The sequence below is a fragment of the Jaculus jaculus genome, chromosome 4, assembly GCF_020740685.1.
Source record: "Jaculus jaculus isolate mJacJac1 chromosome 4, mJacJac1.mat.Y.cur, whole genome shotgun sequence".
In the NCBI taxonomy this organism is placed as follows: Eukaryota; Metazoa; Chordata; class Mammalia; order Rodentia; family Dipodidae; genus Jaculus; species Jaculus jaculus.
This window is the reverse complement of record NC_059105.1, coordinates 169,771,351-169,790,171: the sequence shown is the minus strand read 5'-3', so window position 1 is coordinate 169,790,171 and position 18,821 is coordinate 169,771,351. Positions and strand designations below refer to the sequence as shown.

The 18,821-nt window shown below is 42.1% G+C and overlaps 2 protein-coding genes across 3 annotated transcripts; one reads left to right on the top strand and one right to left on the bottom strand.

Moving 5' to 3' along the window:
• Positions 1-280: 280 nt before the first annotated feature.
• Positions 281-17,306, bottom strand: LOC101600700 (PEST proteolytic signal containing nuclear protein). 2 transcript variants are annotated; one of them, XM_045147000.1, is made up of 6 exons: positions 17,208-17,288; positions 10,936-11,107; positions 10,701-10,860; positions 6,055-6,129; positions 3,343-3,398; positions 281-2,048 (listed from the first exon to the last, which is right to left on the bottom strand). In XM_045147000.1, exons 1-6 carry the CDS (start codon positions 17,269-17,271, stop codon positions 1,922-1,924), a joined length of 654 nt encoding a protein of 217 aa, XP_045002935.1. In that variant the 5' UTR covers positions 17,272-17,288; the 3' UTR covers positions 281-1,921. The 2 variants fall into 2 exon arrangements, with proteins under 2 accessions (XP_045002935.1, XP_004670500.1); XM_004670443.2 differs by lacking the exon at positions 10,936-11,107 and having other exon boundaries at positions 10,701-10,912; positions 17,208-17,306.
• Positions 17,307-17,425: 119 nt separating this feature from the next.
• Positions 17,426-18,681, top strand: LOC123460055. Its single transcript, XM_045147001.1, has 2 exons — positions 17,426-17,469; positions 17,650-18,681. Exons 1-2 carry the CDS (start codon positions 17,458-17,460, stop codon positions 18,244-18,246), a joined length of 609 nt encoding a protein of 202 aa, XP_045002936.1. The 5' UTR covers positions 17,426-17,457; the 3' UTR covers positions 18,247-18,681.
• Positions 18,682-18,821: the final 140 nt, after the last annotated feature.

Below are 18,821 nucleotides of genomic sequence, written 5' to 3'. Positions count from 1 at the left end.
GAATCCTCATTACTGTGGCATACAATCTGGGCAACAGTCCTAACAGTTGTCTAAACGCTATTACAAAACAAAACAAAAGTTCTAGCTGGGAAGATGGCTCAACAGTTAAAAGGTTCTTGACTTGCAAAGCCTGCGGGTCTGGGTTCAATTTCCAAACCACCAATGCAGGCCTCATGCATCTGGTGTTCCTTGGAGTGGCAAGACTGGCATGCACCAATGCAAATACGGAAAACCCACACCAGCAAGTGACAATTAAGTAGAGAAGAAAACAAGGACACTATTGAGTTTTGACAAAATTTATTGGTATTTTAGTAAAGACATTCATTTCAGTTATTTCTCTCTCCTTAACTTGGCCTTAGGTTAACATTTTATTTGGGTCAAGTAAGGAATATGTAGGAGAGAGATGTTACAAATAGTAAATGGACAAAATGAAGAGTTTGTCTACAGAAAAGTTAAATTTATGTATCTTGATATAATTAAATCATGTAAGAACTAATAGTGCTATGTACATTTCCATTGTTTCACTTGGGGCTTATTCTAAACTTAAATTTAAGTGAACAGACTGTTAAGAACATCCGCAAGCTGCTTTTCAGGAATTGTTACCTAGTAAAAGAGCCTAGCGAATAGTCACCACCAATAAAACTCTCAGAAGCTGCCTCCAAATTTAGCTTGTAGTTCTTAAGGGAATCATACTATTTCATCTGTGACTATGCACTTAAAGAAGCATTTAATTGACACATTAGAAAAAAAAGTCCATATACAATACAAAAATACAAAACAAATATCCTACAGTACACAAATCTTGCAGAGTATATGTGGTGAAAGATTCCATAAAATGTGTTTGAAGATGTATTTTCTTTCCTTCTATTTCAGTACATAAAATGTGCTTTTCAGGCCACTGGTCAGTACATACATACTTAGAATTACAGGAAATTTTGTAGTGAGTTCAATTCAACAACTTAGAAGCCAGTCACAGAAAGTACATCTTCTCAATTTCCTGTCTTCATACAATGTTATGTCTTTTTTCTTGTATCTAAATCTTTAAAAAAATTGAAAACCAGCCAAACAATAAAGCAGTATGTACATTTACATTTTTGGTGGTGGTTTGTATTTTAAAAGAGCAGCTTCCATACGATCTGCCTCAAGTTTTGGTGGAAATGCTCGCACAGAAGTAGGAACAAAACCAAGAGAAGCACATTCCAGATACTGAGTTACCGTGGTAGCAAGCGGCGTGCTTGATGACAACTGGAGGCAGACGAAGTCCATCAGAGTGAAGTGGGCTGTTTCAAATACTCAATACTTCACATAAACTTCTTTTTTTAATTGGTTTTTCTTTTTTTAAAGAGCTAAGCATCTTTATCCACTGATAGCAATGCAATACCTAGTATATGACGACGTGAAACAAAACAAAATGCCCATAAGAAAAAAAAAGGTCTCATTTTCTCTAAATTTACTTTCAGTCAATAGTCCAGTAACATTTTCTTCTCAATACAATACTCCCTCTCTCTATAAGGCTGTTCCTGGGAGCCAGACAGTTTAGGAAACGAGGGAATGAAGTTAGGCAAGTAACTGCTTGAAGCTGTAAATAGATAACTTTTCACTTCCCTCTTAATGTGCTAATAGCTGTGTCTAAAAAAATATGCAATTCTTAAAAAGGTACCATTTCTGATTTCTTTATTATCTGTAACTTTTGGAAACTAATCACATGAAACTACAAAATTAGCAAATGTCTTGAAATCTGTATATAAAACATAAATTACCTCTAATTTCAAACTCTCATTTATTAGTGTATCACTCAATCTTTTAAAAAAATGAAAAAGAAAAAAAGGTGGCTCCAAAGATAAGTCTTATACCATTCTTTTAAAAAAGGAAGCTGTTCTTTCTAACTTTACATCCCAACACCCAGTTTCAAAAGCGTAATTTAATTGTCTTGGTCGTGGACATTTCCGAGATGAGACTTTATATTTCGTTCCCACAGCTTCTGGTTGTCAGAAAACCCATGCTTCCCCTTATTGAAGGAGTTTGGTCCGGCTGAGGTTGGTGTATCCCTGCATTAAAAGAAATAAAATTTGCTTACATTGTTATCAATGTTCTGAACACACCAATACATATTTGTTTACCACTCAATATAAACACAGGCTGAATACTACAAGCCTCTGCAAAGATCCCCGTTCCACAGGCTCAAAGACTTCACATTCAGTGTCTGAGCTGAGGGAGGGAGGGAAGGCAAACTGGGGGCTTTACCCAGGGCCGTGTACATGCTAGGTTAGTGCTAGACCAATGAGCGTCATTTCCTGCCCAAATATGGAGTTTTTGCAAGCATTTAACGTAATGTTAATATATAGCCAAAAATAGACACCATTAGTTGTTTTCAAGGCAGAATCTCACTCTAGGTCAGGCTGACTTGAAATTCACTCTCTATAGCCCTAGGCAGCCTCTAACTCATGTCAATCCTTCAACCTCAGCTTTGGGTTGAAAGGCTTTGCAGGCAAGTGCCTTAGCCACTGAACCATCTCTCCAGCCTACCATTAGCTTTTAAAACGGATGCCTGAGAGTTGGGAGTGAAGGTCATTTGTACAGTACTTGACCAGCATGTACCAACCCTGGGCTCAACTCCCAGCACTGCAGAAAACAAAACAGTTGTTCTCCCTTCTCCCCCGCCAGAAGAAATTACTTGAAACCTTATACAATCATTTTGATGGTTTTCTACTAGCATTTGTTAAAAAACAAACAAACAAAAAAACTCCAAAAAGTAAGGGGCTGGGAGATGGCTTCATGGTTAAAACGCTTGCCTGAGAAGCCTGAAGATCCAGGTTTGATTCCCCAGAGCCCATGTAAGGCAGGTGCATAGGTGCCACATGCATCTGGAGTTTGTTTGCAGTGGCTAGAGACCCTGGGGTGCCCATTTTCTTTCTATCTCCCTCTAGCTCTCTCTCTAATAAATGGATAAATAAAATAAGTAAAACAAGCCACGCAAAATGGCACATGTCTTTAATCCCAGCACTTGGGAGGCACAGGTAGGAGGATTGCTGCGTGTTTGAGGCCACCCTTGAGACTACACAGTGAATTCCAGGTCAGCCCGAGCTAGAGAGATAAGAGTGGACCCTACCTTGAAAAACCAAAACAAACACGCATTGTACACGTAGGACATACAGCATAATGGATTCAGTATGAAAAGATGACTGGCTGGCTGCCACTGGAATCAGGTACAAAGGCTAAATAAAGGCCATGTTCTTTGGGGGCTCACATGGACACAGTATGGAGTGATGTAAAATATTAGATGCAATTTATTCTCTGAATTCATCCCTCTAACTATGACAATGATTAAAAAAATGATGATACCTTCCAATATTCTTCATCCTCATTTTTGCTTCTGGGGGCATTTCCTCTGGTTCACTCTGCAGAAAAAAAGTAACAAGATAAATACATTCAAATTTATCAAATTCAGATGTTAGTTACTAAGAATATTATATTTTGAGGCTGGAGAGATGGTGGTTAAAAGGGCTTGCTTGCAAAGTCTTATGGGCATTCATTTGCAGCACCAAGAGTCCCTGGCATGGCCATACGTATACATACATCATACCATGAACAAGTAACTATTTTTTAAAATAAGATTCTAAACTTTCTATCTATACACTATAAGTGGATTCAATGTTATAATATTTTTTGTTACTGTGTTTTGATGTAGGGTCTCACTCTAGTCCAGGCTAACCTAGAATTCACTATATAGTCTCAGAGTGGCCTTAAACTCATGGCAATTCTCCTACCTCTGCCTCCAGAGTGCTGAGATTAAAGGCATACGCCACCATAGCCAGCTCAATGTTATAAATTTTGGTAAAATGAGAAAATTTAGGAAATTATTTAACTATTTTTTTTTAATTTCTCAAGCACTCTTACACTAGCCCAGGCTTGAACGAATAGTGATCTTACCTCAGTTTCAGTTCATTCAGTTGGCAGAGTACATACTTAGCATGTGTGAGGTCCTGTTCAATCAGTAACACTAAAAATTAATAAACTGAGTCTGTATTATGAAAAACTAAGACTCCAAAAAAGAAAAAAAAACCAAAAAAAGTGGCAGATAGCCAGGCGTGCACACGCCTTTAATCCCAGCAGTGGGGAGGCAGAAGCAGGAGGATCCCCATTTGTTCAAGGCCACTCTGGGCTAGAGTAAAACCCTACCTAAAAACATCAAAAAAATAAAAAGGAAAAAAAAAAGTGGCAGATAACCACAGTAATTTTTTGTGTACTGATTGGCATGTCTTGCCCTTTGTGACTTGAAAATGGATGTCTTGGCTTATTAAAGTATTCCTTGGCTTACCCAAATTTTGCTGTCTTAATAGTACTTTTCATATACATATGTTATTACTTAATTTTTTTTTCCTTAAATCAGCCCATCCCTAGTGTTAAGTATTCCTCTAAATGTATTGAATGTGAGTTGTTTTTTTTTTTTTTGAGGCAAGGTCTCACTCTAGCTTAGGCAGACCATGAACTCATGGCACTCTCCCTATTTCCAAGTGTTAAGATTGAAAACATAAACAACCTAGCCTGGCTGTGACTGTGCAATTCTAACCCTCTCTGTGTTTTTGTGTACCCTGTAACACTAAATTGTAATACAATAGTGTTACCTAATTAAGTAGGGATTAGGTTTTAAAGTCAGCAAGTACAATGTAGAAGTCACAGTAAAAACAATATATTGATTGTGGCTGGATATGTAGCTTAGTTAGTACAGTATTTGTCTACCATGTACCAGACCATGGGTTCAATCCCCAACACCTCATAAAAATGAGTGTGGTGGGCAAATTCCAGCACTCAGTAGGTGGAGGCAGGACAATCAGAAGTTCAAAGTCACCTTTGGCAACATGGTAAGTTGGAGGTCAGGCTGGGCTACCTGAGATCCTGTCTCAAAACAAAAATTCAGCTAGAAGCTGGGTGTGGTAGCACACGCCTTTAATCCTAACCCTTGGGGAGGCAAGTAAGAAGATGAGTTTACCCTGAGATAACATAGTGAATTCCAGGTAAGCCTGGACTAGAGTGAAACCCTTCCTCGAAAAACCAAAAGAACTCATGTTCAAATCTCCAGGTTCCACGTTGCCAGATGCACAGTGATGCACACAGTGTCACACATGTGCATAAGGGGGCATGTGTCTGTGGTTCATTTGCAGCAAGCTGAAGGTCCTGGCACGTCCATTCTCTCTGTGTGTCTCTTTCTCTCAATAAAATTTATTTATTTGCAAACATAGAAGACAAAGAGAATGGGTGCACTATGGCCTTTAGCCACTGCAAACGGACTCCAGATGCATGTACCAGACTGTGCATCTGGCTTTTCATGGGTACTGGGGTATTGAATTTGGGTCGTTAGGCTTTGCAGGCAAGTGCCATTAACCTCTGAGTCATCTTCCCGGCCAACCTACACTATTTCTTATTTCCCCTAGACACAGGACACAAGCACAATTAAGCATCACTGAAGACCCCGACTATAAAACTTACTACAAGGGGACTGGGAAGATAGTTCAGTGAGTACATGCTTGCCTTGCAAGCATGAAGACCTGAGTTCAATCCCTGATAATTTATAACTGGGCACGCTGGTGCACGCCTATAGTCCTAGTGCTGGGGAGGCAGAGACAAGAGGATCCCTGGAGCTCACTGGCCAATCAGTTAAGCCTAACCGGTGATCTCCAGGCCAGGGAGATCCTATCTCAAAAAAGTGGACACTGGGCCCAAAGAGGATGCCTGAAGCTGTCCTGTGGCTTTAGCCCACATGTGCGCCCTGTTTCTCCCATACAGACACAACCACATATATACAAAAAATTATCCAAGGAAAGAAAAAGCTTATAACAAAATCCAGTGTTTAGGTCTGGAGGTACAGCTCTGTGGTAGAACATTCACCTGGCACACATGAGGCTCTAGGCTTCATAGCCAGCACAAGGAAATCCAATTTTTGTAGATTCCACAAAACTTTAAAATCTTACTAAAGCATCAATAAAACCCCAATTCGTTATTAATAGTTTCCTAAAAGAACTGGTTAAAGTTAAATAAAAACAGGCATTAACTTACATCTTCATCTTCATTAAAAGCTGCTGCTACTGAAAGTGTTTTTGGAGCAAGAGTTGGAACAGTTTCCTTAGGCTTCTGAAGAAAAAATATTGAACAGAATGTCACATACACTGCATATGCTTGTTTAATCATGCAAACAATTGGTTTTGAAAGACTCAATTGTTTTCAGAAACTTACATAGTAAGGAACTTGCTACTTTAGACAAAGCCATTCTCTGAAAATGTTGGTTACCAGGAGGTAGGTTTTACTTTGCTGATTTGCTAACTAATTTGGCATGTCCACTTGTTCCCTTCCTATAAAAAAATCCCTAGCTAGTATTTATACTAATTTAATATTGCTGAAACCAAGGGGTACATACAGATGACAGAAAAGGACTAGTAACACTACCCTATAGTAATCATAAGCTTAGAATACTTTTGAAAACATAAAAAGCATCATGACTTCTTTCTTTTTGGCCCACAAACATTTCATCCACTGGATTTCTTCTCTCTACACAATCCAATTTTTTTCCACTATTCTACTTAACCTCTCACCACTCATTTAGTCTCCAGCCCACTGCATTTTTTCTTTGTCAGGGTACCAATGACTAAGGCATCACATTTGATTCTAATTGTGGGCTCCTTTTGGAAAACATCCTTTCCTTTGCTTCTGGACTAACCAGCGCTTTTGTTGGACCAATCTACTTCTCTGAAGCTCCGTTCTTTCTCCAGTTGTGCGGCTCTACTCAAGACAGATAACTAGGGTTCTATTGTAAGTGGCTTTTCCTTTTTTTGTACCTCACTGGTCAATTTCAATCATCTCTATAGAGTTTTAACTACTATTTTTTCTTTAACCTTCCCCATGTACCTAATAAATAGACAGCTCCACTTAAAAGTTCATATGGGTACATCAGTTTCATAATGGTCAGCAAAACTTTTCCTAAGTTCATGGTCCAGATCCCTACTAAACAAACTTAAATCTTCCTCACCTGTCCACTGAAATACCACATTACCAGTCTCAGGTCCTTAGCATTACTCAATGAACTACTGTTAGAAATGCCATCTCCAGGGCTGGAGAGATGGCTTAGCAGTTAAGGCACTTTCCCACAAAGCCGAAGGACCACAGTTCGATTCCCCAGAACCCATGTAAACCAGATGCACAGGATGGCACATGCACCTGGAGTTCGTCTGCAGTGGCTAGAGGCCCTGGCATGGCCACTGTGTCTCTCTCTCAAATAAATAAAAATATTTTATAAAAAAGAAATGCCATCTCTGGAGACAGGTGAGGTGGTGCTCGCCATTAATACCAGCACCCAGGAGGCAGAGGTAGGAGGATCACCATGAGTTTGAGGCCACCCTGAGACTACATTGTTAATTCCAGGTCCTCCTGGGCTGGGCTAGAGTGAAACCCTACCTCAAAAAACAAAAAGTATACAAAACAAGCCACCTCCCAAGGTTGGAGGTATATATACTTAAGTCCAACTCAAATATCACTTTATCAGTAAAATCTTCTGACGCACCAGAACAAAATTAACTATATTTCTTCTGTAGTACCACACACACATTTTTTTTCCTGGAAAATATTTATTTTTGAAGTATAAGAGAATGCAACTTAGGGCCATATGCACAGCAACTCTAAAGATAGCCTTTTCTCTTTTCCAGCTGCCACACATTTTCCGCTATACATAAGATGTAAGAAAAGGACCATATAATATAACTATCTCAACGACATCCGGTTACATACAAGATGTAATAAACTATCTTTCACACCACATAATCATTAAAATCCAGTTTCAACTCTTATTTTATAGCCTACATATCACTTCTGGAAGAAGACCATAGTTTTTGGAAACTTAAGTTTTACTGACTAGGCTTTTCCAAACCTAACTCTTCTACTTAAACTGATCACTAACTGTTAAGACATATCAATTATTTAGAAAAGGGGGGAATTTGGATTTAGACTATGTACAAGCATAATACAATCTATTACTAAGGGAATTATAATTACACATGAGTACATGTTTACTATGTTATGAGAAGTAAATACTTACACAGTTAGATGTATGCAAATTAAAAAAAATTACAAAAGTCAAATGAACTAGAGAACAGTACTAATGAAACATGTCAGGCTGGAGAGATGGCTTAGCAGTTAAGGCACTTGCCTGCAAAGCCTAAGGACCCAGGTTCAATTCCCTAGTACCCACGTAAGCCAGATGCACAAGGTGGTATATGTGTCTGGAGTTTGTTTGCAGTGGCTAGTGGTCCTGGTATGCCCGTTTTCTCTACCTGCCTCTTCCTCTCTCTCTTTTTCAAATAAAATAAAAAGAGAAGAAACAATGTTACAAGCTCAATGTCTTTAGTTCAGACCGAAATTAAAACAAAAACATGAAAACAGCTGGGTGTGGTGGCGCATGCCTTTAATCCTAGCACTTGGAAGGCAGAGGTAGGGGAATCTCTGTGACTTCAAGGCCATCTTGAGACTACACAGGGAATTCCAGGTCAGCCTGGGCTAGAGTGAGACCCTACCTCAAAACAAACAAACAAACAAACAAAATTTAAGTATTTTTATGTGAGTGAGTGTGTGTGTATGCCAGGGTCTCTTGCGGCTGCAATCAAATGAATACCCGTCTGGCATTCCGTGGGTGGCTGGGGAAGTGAACCCAGGCCAGCAGGCTTTGCAAACAAGCACCTTTAACCATTGAGCCATCTCCCCCAACTGCAAATATTACTTATGAGACAGAAAGGCAGATAGAAGTAGAAGGGTATGGCAGGGCCTGTAGCTGCTGCAAACAAACTTCAGATGCATGTGCTACCTTCTGTATCTTGCTTTATATAGGCACTGGGGAATTGAACCTGGGTCCTTTGGCTTTGCCAGCAAGTGCCTTGACCACTAATCCAGCCCACCATCCCCTGAAAACATTTTAAAGGAAAAAAGAGAAAAGACAAAATAGAGCATATGATGTGAACTGGGATTTTGTGTAGTGGTTGTTGCTCTTTAAAACTAGAAAGACAGCTCAAACCAACTCTGGTAAGAAAGTGACCCTGTTCATATCTTTTAAATCTTTGAGTGAATATTTATGTCATAAACAAGACCATCTGCATGACCTCTAAACATTAATCTCCAACGAACAAATAATATCCAAAGCAATTTTAGGATTTTCTTACAAAAAATGCAGCCATTTTCTAATAAATATTTTAAGTAACTTTTTCCCTTAAAGTAACACATTTGATTGCACCTTATGAAATTATCAAATTGCAGGTTAGAAATAAACACAACTTTGCTTTAAATTCAACTAATATTTCAAATATTTTAGAGGTCTTATTTGAGTGTGTGTGTGTGTGTGTGCGTGCATGCCAGGGTCTCCTGTCATTGCAAGTGAATATTCAGCTAGCTTTTTTGTTTCTCAAGGTAGGGCCTTCTCTAGCCCAGGCTGACCTGGAATCACTCGGTAGTCTCAGGGTGGCCTCGAACTCACGACTCCTATCTCTGCCTCCCAAGTGCTGGGATTCAAGGTGTGCACCACTATGCCTGCCCAGTCCAGCTTTTTGTAGGTGGCTGGGGAACTGAACCTACGCCTGGCTGGCTTTGTAAGCAAATGCCTTCAACTGCTGAGTGATCTCCCCAAACCCAGTTAAATATAAATTCAAGAGGTTTATATCATCAAACAAGGGGTCAGATGCTGATTTAATAAAGCATTACTGTCATAAGTTCTATTTATAGTTCCAAAAATAGATGTGAAGCTCTTATCAAGAGTAATATATGCCAGGCGTGGTGGCACACACCTTTAATCCCAGCACTCAGGAGGCAGAGGTAGGAGGATCAGTGAGTTCGAGGGCACCTTGAGACTACATAGTGAATTCCACATCAGCCTGAGCTACAGTGAGACCCTACCTCAAAAAACAAAACAAAAAAGAGCAACTTACTATATGTATACCTATCTTTTAAGTTACAAATACCTGATTTGTAGTTATGGTGCTAGGTACTGAATTTGGGGACGCTCAAATGTTAATACACTATACCACAGATTTTTTTTACTATTACCAATGGCAAAAGTGGTAAGAAAAAAAAAGGTTTTGTTCATCTTGGAAAAATTTTAATTGTGTAATCATACATTCTCTAAGAATTTCCAAATCTTTTTCTTAGACTGCTTTATTGATGTGGTAGTTTAAATTAATGGCTCCCAATATATTCAGTGTTTTATTACTGTTTGTAATTTAGATCTGCAGCCACCTGAGTGGAGGAGGTATCACTAGGTAGATCTTAGGATCCAGCCTTAAGGTGTGGTGGTGGATTTGAAATTCCAATTTAAAGACATTGAAAGTGCATAGTTCCTCTTGGTATTCCTGAAGTGTGCTGTGGCTCCCTGGCCCCTTGGGCCTGTAAAAGGCAGGCAAGCTTCTTCTGCCATTATAAACTTCCCCTGGATCTTTAAGCTTCAATAAATCTCTTCCTCCATAGTTATGCCTGGTCTGGAGGTTCATCTCAGTGACCTGAAGCTGTCTGCTACAACTGAAATAATTTGCAGTCTTTCCTAAACCAGTGGCTCGTAACCATTTTCATGTAGTTCATCCCACAAAGATTAAGCATTTGTATTTTCATACTTGCTTTACCATATTCTAGGAAAACAGATTCAAGCCCATCACAGCATCACACAGGAAACAACTTACGCTTGACCCGAGTCTGATGGAGATGGCGGAGGCTCTCTTGGCCGTCTGACTACCCATGGCAAATCCAAACTTGGAGGCCTTTGCGGGCTTTGTGGGGATGTCCGCAGCTTCTTCAGCTGACCGCTTCTCAGCGCTGCGACGGGAGCTTTCCCCTCCATTACTGGAAGAAACAGTCTTAGTTTTCACAGGTTTTTCTGCTTCTTCTTCAGGTCCTGGTGAAGTCGAAACAACTTACCAAGATGAGCTATTTTTACTGAGCAGATTGATGGGAGCAGCAACCTCAAAAAGCATCTTTATAAGGAAGATACCTCTGCAGTTGTCACCTACTGACCCAACAGTCTCTTCCACTGTTAGAGTATAGCAGGAACTGAGATTGTGTGGCAGTAGAAGAGGCTCCCATGAATTAACTAGCATAAAATACAGAGCAATTTAAAATTATAAACAGAGTTCACAAAAAGTAAAAACCCTTCAACTAAATACTATCATATCAGCTACAAAACAATATTGGCCCCATTTATGAAATTTTGATTTTAGGAAATTAAAATCAATAAGTCCTTCAATACCAACTAACTTGTAAGCAATCAATCATGTGCTAAGATAAAACATTTGGCTAATTCTAATATTTTCACTAATGCAGTCTTAAATCATACAAAGTACCTAGACATAAACATGGCCATTATTGCTCAAACTGGTATTAACACAACCTAGATGTTTTTCTTTTAATTTGCCACATTGAACCCAGGGCCATGTACAAAGGAGTCAAGCGCTCTACACTGAGGCCATGTCCCCGGGTAGTTGTTCTGAGTGCTGTGTCATTCTTGACCCACCTCATAGAACTGTAAGAGTTGAAAGAGAACCTGAAAGGGGGTCCTCTCTGTTATTTCATCCCACTATGAAAGCTACATGTAAGAGCACTTCAAAGTCAGACTCGGCTTACATATTTTCTCCCCATGCATGAAAGTAGAATGAATCCTAACTCCAAGTAGAAGACAAACACATATGTGCTTCAAGGTAAGAAGTCTTTCAATAATTTTTTTTTTTGTATTGAAATTAAGTCATTGACTTCACATCTTGAGTATCTTACGTTTGTTATATATTGGGACATACTGGAGGGTACGACAGAAGAGATTGGCTTTTAATTAACATGTTGCTTTATTTCTCCCAGTCTGATGATTACCCTCTAGAGTAGGTGCTATGACAGTGGGAACAGCTAACTAGTACAGAAAGAGAAGACGCTCTATCAGAAAGGCCATGACACGAAAGTGTGACTCTGTGGGGAGAGGGAGATGTCTTCTACAGTAGTACAGAAAGAGAAGACGCTCTATCAGGAAGGCCATGACACGAGAGTGTGACTCTGCGGGGAGAGGGAGGTGTCTTCTGCAGTAGTACAGAAAGAGAAGACGCTCTATCAGGAAGGAAGGCCATGACACGAGAGTGTGACTCTGCGGGGAGAGGGAGGTGTCTTCTACAGTAGTACAGAAAGAGAAGACGCTCTATCAGGAAGGCCATGACACGAGAGTGTGACTCTGCGGGGAGAGGGAGGTGTCTTCTGCAGTAGTACAGAAAGAGAAGACGCTCTATCAGGAAGGCCATGACACGAGAGTGTGACTCTGCGGGGAGAGGGAGGTGTCCTCTGCAGTAGTACAGAAAGAGAAGACGCTCTATCAGGAAGGCCATGACACGTGAGTGTGACTCTGCGGGGAGAGGGTGGTGTCTTCTACAGTAGTACAGAAAGAGAAGACGCTCTATCAGGAAGGCCATGACACGAGAGTGTGACTCTGCGGGGAGAGGGAGGTGTCTTCTACAGTAGTACAGAAAGAGAAGACGCTCTATCAGGAAGGCCATGGCAAGACAGTGTGACTCTGCGGGGAGAGGGAGATGTCTTCTACAGTAGTATAGCTACTAGTAACTTTACCTGTGTGCTGGTAAATAATTGCCCACTCATGCTCATGGAAGCAGCCCTAACTAAATCCACTGGATCACATACACATATAAAAGACATCCAAATAGAAATGGGACTAGTTGGGAATAAGGGTTCCGTGGGAAGGGGCAAAGTTAACAGGAGGCGAATATGAACAAAATGTACACAGGTATAAAACTGTCAATTGGCAATTTTTTTTTAATTGGAAAAAAACTAGGATGGGGAACAAGTGACAAGGACTGGAAAGACTTGAGACTATAAATCTAGCTCTAAACAGTTTTAGAATATGGTCTCTAGTTTAATATGTACTTTGTGGTACTGGGTACTGGTGTACACAGGGCTTCATGCATGCTAGGAATGTATTGTTATTGACCCACATGACCAGAGCCCCCCTTCTTTTTTAAATTTTGTGACAAGTAGCTCAGCAGGCCTCTAATTTGGTACCCTCTTGCCTCTGTTTTCTGACAGCTCAGGTCAGGGGCCTGTGCCACTGTGCCAGCTGGGCAATAAGCACTTTGAACAGAGTATCATTTTTGGGGGGTTGGGGTAGGGTTCAAGATAGGATCTTGGTCTAACCCAGGCTGAACATTTGTTTTTGTACAGATAAAAAAAATAAACCAGGGCTGGAGAGATGGCTTAGCCGTTAAGGCATTTGCCTGCAAAGCTGAAGGACCCAGGTTCAATTCCCCAGGATCCATGTAAGCCAGATGCATGAGGGGGGTGCATGCTTCTGGAGTTCATCTGCAGTGGCTGGAGGCCTTGAGCACCCATTCTCTACCTGTCACTTTCTCTCTCTCACATAAATTAAAAAAACATCAGCCAGGTGTGGTGGTGCACACCTTTAATCCCCAGCACTTGAGGAGACAGAGGTAGGAGGATCACCATGAGCGTGAAGCCAACCTGAGACTACATAGTGAATTCCAGGTCAGCCTGGGCTAGAGCAAGACCCTACCTTGAAAAACAAACAAACAAAAGCTATCTTCTTTGGATAAAGAGTTAGCATTAGGATCAGGTTTTGGGATGTCCCCAAACCTGAGGCAAAGACAGAAATGGAATGGTTGCTTGAATTATTCATGTCTTTATATGTAAAATTACAAAAGCATCTGAATTAAAGAATGAAAGACTTCTATTCAGTAGTTGCAAAACAACTCCATTTTATACAGAATTTCTCAAACTGGCCTTGAGGCCATCCTTGTAATTCTAGGACTCCTGAGACTAGGAGGATCCTGATTTTAATAAAGGCTAGCCAGGGTTACTGTCTCAACAAAAATGAAAAAAAAAAAACAACAATGAAGGAGCAGGCAGGGAAGCAAGGTTGGTATACTATCATCTCTTACTTAGCTTTCATCAGTTCAATGTGATACACAGACTGAGCTGTCATTCTTTATCCTTTTATAGTTACATATCAAAATACATGAAACATTTAGGAAAGGCAAATGGGAAAAATAATGGGAAACATGATGGGAAAACGCAGCAGTCAAGTATGTTATTACTAATATGTACAATTCTACATATCTTTGAAAACTACTTTCAGTAAATGTGGGCTTGAAAGTGCCTGTGAGTATCACATTAAGTTACAAATGGTTTTCTTTAAACACGTACTACGTATACTTGGAGTTTTTAATCAAGGACTTCTATGTTTAACTTAGTTAATGACACATCCGGATTCTAATTGTGGAAAACAAGATGGTGAATAAACAGAAATTAGTAACCAGAAGGTCTTTACTAATATGAATTATAAAGAATAAAAATGTATTTCTTGATAAAATCATTCTTCAATTTATAACAAAAAGTAACAAACTACTAAATTTTGTTGTTGTTACTGTTTTATTGAGGTAGGGTCTCGCTCTCGCCCAGGCTGACCTGGAATTCACTATGTAGGGTGGCCTCGAACTCATGGCAATCCTCCTACCTCTCCCTCCCAAGTGCTGGGATTAAAGGCGTGCGCCACCACGCCTGGCGAACTACTAAATTCTTAAGGAATATCTTAATTTTGTCCAATATGTATTCATTCTAAGCAAAAAAAGAGGCAGTAATGATTGTCAAATTAAACTGCACATAGTACTAGTAATTTTTTTTTTCACTGAATAGTTGGGAAGGGAGTTGGGCTTTAGACAAAGGTACTCATTTAAAAAAACTACTTAATTAGAAATCTAAGTGCATCAGGATACATTTCATGACCCATTTGCACTCTACTAGCATCCTTATCTGAAAAAAGGTACACAGCTGTCCATCTTATAGAACAGGTGTGAACTTAAACAGAATGTACTCAATCACCCATGTGCCTGATACAAGAAAATGCCTATGCCATTTAAGTTGTTCTTAGTAAAACTTCTGAAAGCTGGAAATGACTATGATTATATATAAATAGCCCTTCTCTAAATTTCTAATGTCACAGAGTTAAAACTTTTTAGACAATTAAAATTAAGAGAATATTTACTTGCAAGCAGAAGACAGATATGAATATAATATGAATGGGTGTACGAGGGCCTCACACGAGTATTGGAGACTCAAACTTGGGCGTCAAGCTTTGCAAGCAAGTACTTTTAACTACTGAGCAATCTCTCCAGCCAGAATTACATAAATTTAATCAAGGGGGGGGGGGAACTACCTAAAGCATTACTCAGTTATTTAAAGTGAAAAGAGATAGTTGAAGCAAGTAGTTTCTCTCAGAGACATTAATTTTAATTATGAAAGCATTTATTTTAAAGATAACCCTGCATTTCTGGGGCTGAGAGTATAGCTCAGAGGTAGAGTGCAACCTCAGCATAAGTGAGGCCTTGGGTTCAATCACCAGCATCAGGAAAAAGACAAACCAAGAAGATGCTTGTACTACAGGTTAGTGGACTGTTCAATAGGAATGAAAAATTCCCAAGCCTCTATTTAGTTAAGACCCTAGGACCAAAATGATAAAGCTTTCCAAAAAAAGTCTGTCACAAAATTATCAGTTTAGCAATATCCATAGTATGTATTGTTTTAGCTATGAATCCTCTGTACAATTCCATTCCCAGTGTCTGGCATCCAAAAATATTCTATATGCAGCAGCACTACTTTTCTTATAAAGAAAATGAGACAAATTATGTAGAAATTAAAGAATGTTATTCTACATTATCAACCATAATTTTTCTGATACTGATTAGAAAATGCACCCCAAATATGCTAACATGGAAACAACCCTAATCCATACTACAGAGTAACCCTCAACTAAAAGGATAGCAGATAACTTATACTGTGAATTCATGGTAACACTTATGGTACATTTTCGAAGCACCTTAAACACATCTCTGCTACTCTAAGTCAAGAGGTGAATAGATGACCTTAGTTAAAATCAATTAAGAAGCGGTGGGATATAGTTATTTTCTTCAGACCACTTATAAATTTTTACATAATTTTGCTTAACAATTTCTAAGATAATGAGGGGTGATGGGGACTCTCAAATAAAGTATCAGATATTTTAAATTAATAGGAGGAGGAAGCCAGGCTCAGTGGCCCACACCTGTAAATCCTAGCACTCAGGAGGGTAAAAGCAAGGGGATAAGGAGTTTGGAGCTAACCTGACTAACTTGTGTCTAAATACAAATAAACAGATAAATGGAGGAGAGAGGATCTGCTGAACTAACAGCAGTATAGGAATTTTCAAAAAAGCAAATTCTGGTCCAAATATCATTACAATGATCTTTTTTTCTGTAACGTCTGTTGCTACGACAATTAGCATGGCTGTAGGTGATACTATTTGCCTTCGTGGGCTCCCTACAGTCTACAAATGCTCCTTTTAAATTCTTTCAGGGACAGGACTTAAGGAAGTCAGAATAGTGAATACTAAAACGTTCTAAGAAAGGCATTATGACCAGCTCGCATGTGCTAAGTCTCGTTGTTACATAGGTGGAGGTGGGGCTGTGGGAGTCTACCTTACCCTTAATGCACAAGACCAAAAATTTACGAGGATAGAGGGAATAGAATAAGGATAGCTATAATCTCATCGCAACAGAATACTGGAAGAGCACGTTAGCCGGTTAAGCCAACTAAATACCTGGCATGAGATCAGCGGGTAGCAACCTACGAGACGCTTGCGAGAGAGCGACCTAACCCTAACCCTGCAAGGAGGCATCCCTGCCCTGAGCTGCCCTCCGTGTGGCCCATCCCAAGCAGGTCAGCCCACGTCTGACAAGACAGAAAGGAAGGGAGCCGGCCGCAGACGTCCGCCAGCCTCGGAGAAAAGGAGGCGACAGGCTAACGAGGGCCTGCGTGTGGCCGAGGCCCAGCCCGGCGGCTCGCGTGGGGCGTGGAGCCCGCCGCGGGGGTGGCGGCGGTTCCCGCTCCGCGCCGGGCCCACCAGCGCCTCTCTGTCCGGAGACCACCCCTCTCCTCGGGAGTAGGAAGCCCGCCGTGGTCGCTCTCGGACCAGGCGGAGACGTGGGCTGGGATCCCCGCGGGCCGCCCGGGCGTGCCCGGCTCCTCGGGGCCCAGCACCCAGCCCCGGGAGCGCCAGATCCGCCCACGCCTGCGTGCCCCGGCCCCCACCCCGGGGAGCTCAAAGAAAGGCCCCGAGGATCGCCCGCAGCCCGCGGCGCTGGGGTTGTGTTCACCTCCGGCGGCGCCGGCTCGCTGCGGCTTTCCGGGGCTCTCCTCTCCCGCCTTCCCGTCCGCCATCTTCCCCGCCGCGGCCTCCCCTGCAGCCAGCCAAGGACGTCACGGCCCCGCCCAGCGACCATTGACTTCAGGGCCGGCCAGCGAGGGGGCGGCCTAGAGCGGCCCTTCGGGAGCGGACGTGACGTCACCGGAGGCCGCGTCGGCTGCAGGCTACGGTGGCTCGCGAGGGACGCGTCAGAGTGGTAGATGCTGGTTAGGGTGGGTGCCTTCGTTCTCCGTGAGGTGCCTGGGGCGGAGCGTCTCGGTCGTAGCGTCCTGGGACCGCCTGCGGGGCGCACCTGGCTGTTTCGGGCACCCGGGAGGGATTTTACGGAGCGCTGTCGTGTTAAGAAACCCGTCCTACACGACCCTCAGTCGCGGTGTCTATTATCCTTGCAGACCGCGAAGACGAGCTGTCGAGAGCGAGACCGCGGTACCGAGAGAAAGCAGATGCCCGCGCGGCCCATGCCCCCTCGAAGGCCGGGCGGGGTCGCCGGCAGCCGGCCGGTCCTTTCAGTTGGCAGTCCCGACTGGCTTGACCAGAAGAGGAGTCAGGGCCTGGTGTGGTGGCCTTTCCTGCTTGCGCGGCTGCGCGTGGAGGCCCGAAGTCGACGTAGCAGGTGTGCTGTCAGGAGCGTACCTCGATGGACACAAGATCTCGCCCTATTCTGCGGGGCCATCAGTACTGCTAGACGACATAGCCAGATTGGGCGTCCTCCATCTGCCCACCTTCCCAGGCCCCTCGATGTTTTATCTTGTCCGATCTTCTATAAGCCCTCCCTTTTCCAGTTAGCTTTAAAATGTACCCTTTCCCCTCCCGTGCTTGCTCAGCACCCAGGTAAAGCAGTGCATGCCTATAAAACCAGCGCTGGGGGAGGGGGAGAGAAACAATTGCTGGGACTCCTTGGTCAGCCAGTCTATCCAAAACCAAACCAAACCAAGGGGGTCCCAGATTCGGTCACAGACCCTGCCTCAGGCAAGCAAGGCAGAAGATAGTGGACCCCTTAATCCTCTACCCCCAAAGCATCAGCACACATTGGTTATGTGACAACTGTGACTATTTCAAACCACATGGCTGGAAGACAGATTTTACCACAGCGTCGCCTCGTGTGCATGAAGCTCTTGATCCCCATCAAAGCCCAAAACCATGTTAAGTACTGTATATACATACTTTGTGACCTAAAATTCCTCCAAAGGGGTGGAGAGATGGCTTGACAGTTAAAAGGCATTTGCAGCAGGCTGGGCTTAACCTTCAGCCACACACAAAAACTCGTGCAACCATCGTGCTGAGGGTTCAGCACCAAGACTTATCTATCACACCTTCCATGTAAAGGGTAGGGCCAAAGGATGGGTAGGACTGCTTACAATGCAATCTTCCAGAAACAAAATGGCTTGGATACCCATCAACTTGCAGTGCTTGGCACTACCTACACAAGACCTTCAGAAGAGATGGTATTAGAATGAGACTGGGCTGGAGAGATGGCTTAGTGGTTGAGGTGCTTGCCTGTGAAGCCTAAGGACCCATGTTGAACTCCCCAGATCTCACATGAGCCAGACACACAGGTGACCCA